We start from the raw sequence: 10,737 nt of genomic DNA, 5'->3' as shown, positions 1-10,737 counted from the left end.
GTGTGTGTGTGTGTGTGTGTCTGTGTGTGTATGTGACTTCGGTCACATCAGATTCCCATCTGATTGACAGCTTCAATAAAGTCACAGTAAACAGACCGGGTGTGTCTCTCTATCAGCTGGACAGCAAACAGCATCGCTATCAAACAATCAATCATAAAATCATAAAATCTAACAATAAAGTTTGAAGCTCACACATAAGAAAACACATTTATCATATAAATAGTTTAAAAAAGCGTTAAAAAAATGTTGCTACAGTAAGTTACACATGAGTTAAGTCTGAGGTTGGGTTAGTGCTGGTTCCCGGTGTCCTGCCGGCCATCCTCAGTGGGGCTGGTGCGTCTTGGCCAAGTCGTCCAGCAGAGACATTAACTTCTGCTCCTCCAGGGCCGAGCTGTGGGTCCAGGCCAGCGGCAGGTGGGTGGACACCATCCTCCGGTCTGAGCAACACACACACACACAAAAAAACACAAAGAAGTTACAGAAAACTGAGTTTAGAAAAGTCAAGTGAACGCCACACACACTCAGGATTTATTCTCAGCCCTCGTTCCCAGCGGCAACAACAGGTGGAACATAACTCAACGATGCTTCAGGGCTCAACAAGTCACATTTAAAGCTTTTTTAACGACACACAGGAAGTAGATTAATACGTGTTCATAAAGCCTCAAGTGAGACAGAGTGAGCAGAGGAGATGTGACTATGAATTATTTATTATTAGGCCTATATATATTTGTTCCAGTAACTTCCTGCAGCGTGTAACAATAATGTCAGGACTTGAACAGGAGGCAGAGAAAGAATTGATGGATGAACCAATGAAAAGTGACTGATGAACACTCGACTGACACAACCGTCCTGATTTTAATTTAGAGGTTTGAAACATCGCCTGAAAATTTAATTCTAAACGAAATTAGTTTTCAGAGTTTGTTGGACAGACAGACACAGAGCTGTGAGGCGTTCAGGTGGTGTGAAACGTTTTGAAACACACAACATACTGCGACCATCGCTGATCCACAACATAAAACATCCAGATGTTTTTGGAGTGTGTTTAGTTTGTGGTTAGAGACGGCTCAGGTGTGTCAGTTGTCCTCCATCTCACACTTTTACTCACACGTCACTTCACTCTGGTGTGAAACGAGGTGCGAGTAAAAACCAGCGACTTGGAGGCGAGACACTGGTTTTTCATGCACTGATCAATTTTGAGGTTTTGGGCTATTTTTCTACCATAACATGTATTCTTTCAGAAAAGTCTAAAAAAAATGGTAGAAAATCCACGTTAAGGTTTTTATTTAACTTCATTTTGTCTCTTTCGTCTGTAGATTTCTCCTAAATTCACCAAAAGTTACTCTGACCCACGTCATGTCAGGTATCATAGTAAAGCTCTCTCTCTCCTGAACAATTATGTAGGCTCCAAAAAATGTAATTTCTTTTGTATCCACAACCAATCGTAAAAGTATGATTTACATAAACTTTTTTACAGTACAAGTCTTTAAAGGTTGTTTTCTCAAAACGAGTTTTTCCTTAGACTCTGAGCTAAAAATATCCACTTTAGCAGCACTTACAGACACCAAACCTCCCAGTTTGATCCCTTTCTATATTCTGAGGGTTTTTACAGAGGGGTTTGTTGATATATCATTCACAGCCTGATTTATACAACATTTTATTCCTAGATTCCTAGAATTTTGATTTTTTTTTTTTTAGGGCTGGTGACAGTATTTTCTCATTTACAGAGTGATAAAAAGACAAAATCCCCTCTGTAAAAACTTCTGACTCTAATATGTCAACAAAATAAAACAAGAATTTTGAAAGTAGCTTTATCTATTGTTCAGATTTCAGTTCTCAACATGTATGCAAATTAGCACATGTTTCATTAGATATTGCCTCATTTACATATTTAAACATAAACTTTGACAAAATTTGTGATACAAAAAATATTTGTCTTAATGTAAGTAATAAACTTGGGAAGTTTCATGGTGATATTTGTTAGTTTAAATTTTTTACCCTATTCACCTGTAGCGTCCCCTCAGTGAACTGACTCATGTTAAATAGTGGGTTTGTGTCTCCGCTCGAGAGTTTGGATGCAGCCTCCTCGTCAAGGTCACTGGGTTCATTGTGTGTGTGAGTGTGTGTGTGTATGTGTGTCGGTGTGTGAGTATGTACACCAAAGTGCACTGGCCTGTGTGTGTGTGTGTGTGTGTGTGTGTGTGTGTGTGTGTGTGTGTGTGTGTGTGTGTGTGTGTGTGTGTGTGTGTGTGTGTGTGTGTGTTCACAGAGGCACTGTACACTCTGGCAGTATCTGGCACCAAAAGCAGCAAACTCCAGCTGCAATGGAAACCAGCCAAACCACTCACTCACTCACTCTCTCACACACATACACACACACACACACACACAGACCGTACCCTGATAGAAACGTCCGCTGGGGTTGGTGGCGGCGGCCTCGGACACAGCGAGCCACACCACGGTGTCGGCCCCCTGCTCCGGGGTCCGCAGGCTCTCCTTCATGGATTGGTGGAAGTCCGGCATGGCGTTGGCCACGGCTGAGGAGGAAAACACACGGCAGCCGATTTAAACAGGGAGTGAGTTTGATGGATTTGTCCACAATGTATTACATGAGTGTGTGTGTGTGTGTGTGTATGGGGGGGGGGGGGGTTACCTGGGGTGTCCACCCAGCCAGGATGCATGACGGAGAAGTGGATGTTTGTGTGAGTCTTTGCCAGCTGGTCTGTCATCACCACCTGCTGCCTCTGGACCACACACACACACACACACTCATGAGCAAATGTGTCTTGAAGCAGAAAGTCCAATATTAAAACTCATATTCTCATATTTTTATTTACATATTCTATTATTTTCTCGTGAATATTATTGTATAAGGACATTTTAAAGGGATAGTTCAACATTTTGGCAAATTGGCCCATTGCCATAACCCCTATAGTCATAGCAGTAGGTTTGTTGTCGTTGCAAGCTATTTTTAGAACGGCGGACCATAGCGTGGTGAATGTGCTTTATATTTGTATATTTATATCTTTATCTTCATCTTGTCCAGTCTTTGCTGAGAGAGCGTCTGTAGTTCGACCTTATTTCCTCCTGGGGATCAATGAATTATCAGATTCTGGTTCTGATTGAACTCATTAGACAGAACAGGGTCCGGCTGATATGAGCTCTCCATGGCTGATTCTCTTTAGATGAAGTTTTGGTCTTAAATTCACTTTTATTGCATTTGATGCACTTTTATATTTGCCCAGTTTCACCCTAAATGTCTATCTGATGCTGATTCACTGGGATTAGATCAATATATCAACCAATACATCTCCAATATCTCCAGCAGTGTCTCTGCAGGTCCAGGTCCAGGTCTGGGTCTGGTTCTGGTTCTGGTTCTTACCTTGTGCTGGGCATAGACCATGGTGCCGTCGTAGCGACCTCTGTCCGACTGCAGATTTCCTGTCCGCAGCTTCTGCACCAACATCCCGCCTGAAGACACTGTGATCTGGAGACGGACACACGGAGGGGGGGGGGGGTCGTAAAGGCCAAAGATTACAGACTTTTTATGCTTTGAATTTTTTGGGAAAGACCACAATTTTTCTCCACCAAGTCCATGAAACTGACCGATATTTCTGGGCTATTTCTACGCAATCAATTGTTATTTCTTGGCTAAATTTCTCGACATTATTGTGAAATTGACCGTTATTTCTAGGTTATTTCAAGACATTATGACGCAATTAATTGTTATTTCTTGTCTATTTCTTGACATTATCACGTAATTAACGGCCTGTAAATTGAAGGGTTACTGTGGTAGGACTGTCTGTTGTGTTTGATTATTTCTGGTAATTTAGCCAATTTTATGTTTTTATTTGATAGAAGATCAATAGAGACAGACTGAGAGAGAGAGAGACATGCAGCTTATAGTCGCTGACCAGGAAATAAACCCTCACAGGTTAAAAAAAACTTTCTGCTTCCTGTTGGTCTGTTTCCTCAGGTGTGAGACATCTGAGAGATGCGGACTCACCACTCTGGGGTCGGCACTCTTCTCCAGCAGTGGGATCAGACTCTTGGTGAGGATGTAAACTCCTGGAGGACAAACACAACGACACAGCTCAGATCCGTCCTCATGTCTCCTTCACACACTGAGCTCTGACCATCGACTCACCCAGGACGTTGGTGGCGAAGCTCTTCTCCAGCCCCTCCACGTTCACGTCCCTCTGGCTCATGATGGCGCCGGCGTTATTGATCTGCACACATGAGGCCAATATTTCCCCTTTAGATACATATACGATCAATCACTGACATATACGACATCATAGATTAATATCTGAGACTCACCAGGACGTTCAGGGCCTTGTTCTTTCTCTTGAAGGCCTCGGCGAACTCCCAGACCTTCTTGGTCTCAGACAGGTCCAGGATGTGGACGTAGACCTCCTGCAACGACAGCAGCAGCCGCGTGGGAATAATAATAATAATAATAATCATAATAATAATGAATAAAGCATCAAGTCTGAGTCAAGTCTGAAGGTTTCTCTGAGTCACACTCCTCGTACTTTATTCCCCGACTCCTTGACGATGTCGGCCCTGGCTTCCTCAGCCCTGTCCTTGTTCCTGCACACCATGTGGACGGTTCCACCTGAGACAGAGGAGACAGAACCGACATCAGTCTGTTGTAACATGACGGAGCAGCTGCAGAGCGGAGGAGGAGAGTACAAACATTATTCTGGTTTAGTTTATGACTGTATTCATTGCAAATGAGCAGAAACTAAGTGTACAATTTTAAAAAATCAAAATAATAGTGATTTTTATTCTTCCCTAAGTATAAAATAAACCAGAAATAGAGCAAAAGTGATAAAAACAAACTATTATCCTATAATTTCAAATTAAAAGTCTCACTGCAAAGTTATATAAATGTCAATTTTAATAATTTTGTGTTAGAATCATGAACTAAATATGATCAACTTGAATCTTGAAGCAAAGACAAGAAAGTTACAGTTAGTTTTTTTTAAAGAGAAGTAGGAGAAGAGGAGGAGCTTCAGTGACAGGTTTTGTTCCAGTTTGTTTATGATGAGAGAGAAAAGACAAAATATTATTCTCACACATGAAGTAGGACTCATCTCATACTCTTACGATCCCTCTGCCTTTCTATATTTATACATTTAATGAGGGAGAATACATTTTAAAAAAAACATGTGGAATAAAGCCACAATATTTCTATGTAGGAATCTTTTTGACAAGTTTCGACCTTTTTCGAAAAATGTCCATGTGTTTGGCTGAACCGAACACATCGCTGATGTTTATAGATAACGCTCGGCCCTGTGATAGAAGTGACCCTGCACAGATAAATGGCACAGCTAATAAATGGATGGATGGATGGGTTGATCCAATGCCTTAGCTTTAATTTACATCTTAATAAGGTGAATATGGCAGGACTTACAGTTCCTGTCTGGATGCATTTATCTGTTGACTCATATTACTTCCATTTAGATTTACACAATTTATAGTTTATATGATACAAACTGGGAAAGTTTTGTATTTTCTTCAAGTTCTGAGTATATAATGTGCATCAGATGATGCTATTCTTATTCTTATATATATATATATATATATATATATATATATATATATATATATATATATATATATATATATATATATATATATATAAGAGGTGTAAGGACATTTATATTCAGTAGAACAGACTTAAAGCAGATATCAGTGGAATGTTTTTGTTAATATAAGTCCTAAATAGTCCTATTTTCCGTCAGCAATCACTTACATGAAGTATTTCAGCCTAAACACGAGTCTCTCCGTCACTCTGCTCTGCTGTAACCCGAGGAGAAAATTTTCCTTGTGGGATACAAGTGTTATCCAATGAGGAGAGAGAACGGCATGAAGGGCTGTGTGTGCAGCCAAGGGATGCGCGTGAATGTGGTGACGTAGCACGAGGACCAATTGATGCCTGACAAGGGCGGGGGCTGCTAACTCATGGTGCGTTCAAAGAAACTCGTACTTTGTGTTTTTCCTTCCTGTGAAGTCATACCAGTTCGATCTGGTACGAGTTCACGGGTCGGAAGTTACGAGTGGCCGTTATAGGGAACTTTCACAGACAACAGGATGGTAAAAACACGAGCTACGGGTTACCTGGAACGCTACCAAGTCGTAGTTGTGACTTGAAGCTGTAACTTACGGTTTCAAAAGCCTGCCTTGAACGCAGCATTAGCCGAAACGGCCGTGAAGCTGATATCTGCTTTAATGTACAAGTTCTGACTGTTTCACATCCTGTACATTATTAGTGTCAGAGACAGATTCAGTATAACAACATAATGAGTATCATTACAGTACATGGCACAGAGGGTGTTCGTGTCTAGATGTGTCTGTGGGCATTAGCTACTGACATAATAGTAATATAATAAATAAGTTGTATTTTGTGACCACTTCTTTCTTTTTTTTATTGAAATACAGTTTAATTTAGTTTGTGTTCTGTTTAATTTATTATTTTCCGTTGTATTTCCTTACTCTAAATATGTCTAAATGTACTGATAGGTTTCTATATGTGTGCACTGATGTTTCTCTCTTTCTTGTCCATTTTATTTCACATGCAGTATATACTGTATAATATATTTTTTGTGTATGCCTGGTCCGACATCAGTAAGGAAAAACTCACTAAAATGTTAATCGCTGATATGGAACTTGTAGGTTTATAACTATAACTCCTTGTTATTATAATGATATGATATGATATGATATGAGGTGGGGGTCAGGTGGGGGCGTGTGGACTGGTACCTCTCTTGGCGATGGCCATGGCGGTGGCTTTCCCGATGCCGCTGTTGGCCCCTGTGATCATGAAGGAGCGTCCGGCCACAGAAACCTCCAGGTCCTTCTCCACAAACCTCTTGGAGGCCGACGTGAAGGCGCTCCTGCACAGAGAGAGAGAGAGAGATCAGCTGCTTGTTTATCTGCATCTCTGTGCCCCAGTGTGTGTGTGTGTATGAGTGTGTGTGTGTGTGTGCAGGTCATAGAGGGTCAGTGTTTGAGGTCAGCCTGTGTTACTGTATTTCCCATCACAGCTTTACTGTACAGACACAATGAAGGAGAGAGGGTGCCTGGCATTGTCTCTGTGGAGAGAGGGTTTGGGATGAGACGACTGACAGTGACAGCAGCATCACAGTGTGTGTTTGTGTGTGTGTGTACATATGTGTGTGTGTATGTGGCACCAAGGACCTCAATTCCCCCCATTGTCCTGGATGCCATTGTTGAGGGCGGCTGAAGGAGAGGGGGGGATGAGGGGGTAACACTGAGGCTAAATGCTCTTTCTGTTCAATGGTGTCATGCAGAGAGCGATTAGTGCAGGGTCAGAGCGGGCGGCTCGCTGCGACAGGAGATAACACAGAACAAAGGGGAGATGGGAAACAATCACAAAAGCACCTCTTCACACAACTTGGCTTTCTGAGCTCCGACCAGGACGAGGAGCCGCCGGCCGAACATCACATCACATCAGAGAAATGTTGGGGCTGAAAGACGTTGTACATGGCACTATCAACTAATCATAAAGCACTGATGTTCATTGTGTTTGTCAGAGAAGCAGTGAAACATCTGTTACAGCTGTATTCTCATCTTCACAGATCCAGCAGTTTCAACCTGACTGTGAAAATCACAGATAAATGTGATGAATAGTTCTTTTATTATAGGGATAGTTCAACATTTTGGCAAATTGGCCCGTTGCCATAATCCCTACAGTTTTAGGAGTAGTAGTAGGAGTTGTTTTAGAGGTAAATGCAGAGACTGCTTGCCGAAAAACTGGCCCTGACGCGCATCAGTGGTTTTGCATGAATTTACCTCTAAAACAACTCTGTCTGGTAACATTACGTTATTATCTCATAGCGTGGTGAATGTGCAGGTCACAACTTGTCCATGAGAGTGTTTTGGAGTTGTGGGATTGTGTATTTGATTAGTTTGATGAGGGAAACCAAGAAGCCTCCTATGTAGCTCTGAGCAGCTCACGGCTCTGCTCCACCGTTCTAAAAATAGCTTGCACCGACAATTAAAGGTAACGAACCTACTCCTAAAACTATAGGGATTATGGCAATGGGCCAATTTGCCAAAAATGTTGAACTATCCCTTTAATCAATAGATTTGTTATGGTGGAAATTATTATTAAAGCTCAGCGTGACGTCTTCAAATATCTTGTTTTGTTGGAGTGATGAGTCCAAAACTAAAAAGAAGTGAGAAACATGGAGCTGTTGGTTGAAGGTCGTGACCTCCGAGGAGCCTGAATGTGATTTATTGTTATACAAATAAAATTGAAATGAAATATTTGTGATTCACATTGAGATTAAAACACAGAAAAGCAGCAAATCTTCTAATATGAAATACTCAATTTTAGGAAATTTCTGGGAAAGTGATTGATCACTTGTGAAAAAGATTTACTTTCTGTTGAAAACTGATCTGGTCTACTGGTGTCATCTCCACTTCTCCTGGTTTTAACTGCCATACATAATCAAAACAAAATTTTACTGTAGTGAGTTTATCTGCTTCTATTCTTTTCTCTTCTATGGTGCAATGGTCTGGTCCAAACCCATCCTTTCTCTTTGTGCCTGTTTACTGTGTACAGACACATTCTGGTTTAGTCTATACAGTAGGCCTACATTGATTCATTTCAAATGAGCAGAAACTCAGTGTACAATGTTTAAAATCAAAATAAGTAATAATAGTGGTGATTTAAAGTTGACCCCATATAATAACATAAAGCAAAAATGTAATAATTTTGTGTTAGAATCATGAGATAAATAGGATAAACTGGGATTTTTTTGTTGTTGCTCTTGTTAAAATCAGAAATTCAATGAAATGAAAGGAAGTTACACTCAGTTTAACACCAGGAAACATTATAACAGACATTTTTCTTCTATACTGAGTTTCTTTTATTAGTAAATGCTGATCTAGATTAACTGACCTCCAAACAAATACACACATCTGATGATGCACACCTGGAGTCACAGCCCGGCTCCAGATGTGCAGATGTGTCCGGAAACACAGTGCTGGTTTGGAGGGGCTAACGGGAGGAGTAAAAAAAAAAAAAAAAAAGCCAGTGTTGTCTTACCTGGTGAACTCGGTCATCCCCTTCAGGAACCAGGCGGAGTTGCGGTACAGAGACATGGTGTCGCTCTGGAAGCCTCTCGCCGAGCTCCGAGCTCCCGCTGCGCTTTAACTCTGGAGCCGGACCACGTGGAGCCGGAATAAATCAACGGAGAGAGGAGGAGGAGGAGGAGGAGGAGGAGGAGGAGAGGGCTCCGGTGACCACCCAGCGGCCGGAGGGAAGGATGCATCAGGTCGGTCGGTTCACAGTGTTTCTGAGCCTGAACAGACTGAGATGTAATAATGATGATCCATAGAGATCGATCTGTCACCTCCATGTCCTGCATAAACTCGTTTCTATTACTGATCAATATCAATTTGATATCAATATCTCGACAGCTTATATACAAAATAAACAACATGATAGTGAATAACTTCAAACAGCTAGCACAAGGGAATAGAAGAAACAGAATGAAGGTTAAAACTGTTGATAAGAGGAAATATTAATATCATATCAATAACATATCAATTAGTGAATATCAAAAAATAAATTATATGGATTTTTAAAAAGTATCTGGGACTGTTGCTTGTACTAAATAAAAATATGAATACTTAAAAAAACAAAGACAAAAAAAAAACCATACTTGCCTCCACTCACCTGTGTGTGTGTGTGTGTGTGTGTGTGGTGTGTGTGTGTGTGTGTGTGTGTGTGTGTGTGTGTGTGTGTGTGCGTGCGTGCGTGTGCGTGTGCGTGTGTGTATGTGCGTGTAGCCAATCAGCAGCTGGAGCGTAAAAGGGCGCGGCTCTGACCAGGAGCAGGTGCGCACGAGCCGGAAGCAGCAATGTCGCCAGTCCTCGCGCCGCGGCAGGTAAGGCAGCAGCAGCATCAGGAGGAGGAGGAGGAGGAGTATTGTGGGAAAGACTCATCATCATCATCATCACCATCTTCATCAACCTGCAGCATCTGAACCTGAGCGACTTCTGTCGGACGGCTCGCGACAAAAATGGTGGGTGTCAGCGCGCGCTGCTTTAACCCGATGTAGATACAGTCGACGTCAACGCACGTGACGGCAGGAAACGGTTAAATAGTGTTTTATAATGAGCTATAGTTGCTACTGACAGAATCGTTGTGTTTTGACTTCCTGGCTGTAAATCAGTTCAGGTGTAAACCTCCTCGATCAAAGGTCAATAATCGATCACTTTGACATGTTATAAGATCTTTATTACTATGATTTATCCCTAAACTGATTTTTAAACATGTGGTACTAAACATCATAAAGTTAAAGTTTTCCCTTTTCATTAAGAAAACTTGAGAAAAGCTTAAAAACAACGTCTGAGAGGCAAATCAATGCAAAACTTTACGAGACGTATAAAGAAATCCTGACACCTGAGAATGCAGATTCACAAACACAGTTTTTCAGCTTGTGTAGCCTACTGCTGTTCTCTGGACCTGGACCTGGACCTGGACCTGGACCTGGACCTGGACCAGGACCAGGACCAGAACCAGAACCAGGTCCAGACCGGTCCTGTTTGATCTGGCTGCAGGCAGAAGCAGAGCTGCTTGGCGGCTGCACCTCAGGGCAAAGAGCTTCATTAATGGCCCCTTGCACAACACAACCATTGTGTATCAGTGCAGTGTTTTATTACTCTATTACACCACGGTGATAAGGACGAGTTGTGTTT

The 10,737-nt window shown here is 41.7% G+C and overlaps 1 protein-coding gene across 1 annotated transcript; it reads right to left on the bottom strand.

Moving 5' to 3' along the window:
• Nucleotides 1-321: 321 nt before the first annotated feature.
• dhrs12la (dehydrogenase/reductase 12-like a) lies at nucleotides 322-9,135 on the bottom strand (the record flags this gene model as incomplete). Its single annotated transcript, XM_083985574.1, has 10 exons — nucleotides 322-437; nucleotides 2,397-2,534; nucleotides 2,651-2,741; nucleotides 3,380-3,484; nucleotides 4,004-4,065; nucleotides 4,145-4,226; nucleotides 4,318-4,413; nucleotides 4,533-4,615; nucleotides 6,766-6,899; nucleotides 9,080-9,135. The coding sequence occupies 10 exons, from the start codon at nucleotides 9,133-9,135 to the stop codon at nucleotides 322-324; spliced, it is 963 nt and encodes a 320-aa protein (XP_083841700.1).
• Between the last annotated feature and the right edge of the window lie 1,602 nt (nucleotides 9,136-10,737).

Source organism: Trachurus trachurus, assembly GCF_905171665.1.
Source record: "Trachurus trachurus genome assembly, chromosome: 13".
Lineage (NCBI taxonomy): Eukaryota > Metazoa > Chordata > Actinopteri > Carangiformes > Carangidae > Trachurus > Trachurus trachurus.
This window is presented reverse-complemented; position numbering and strand designations above follow the sequence as displayed.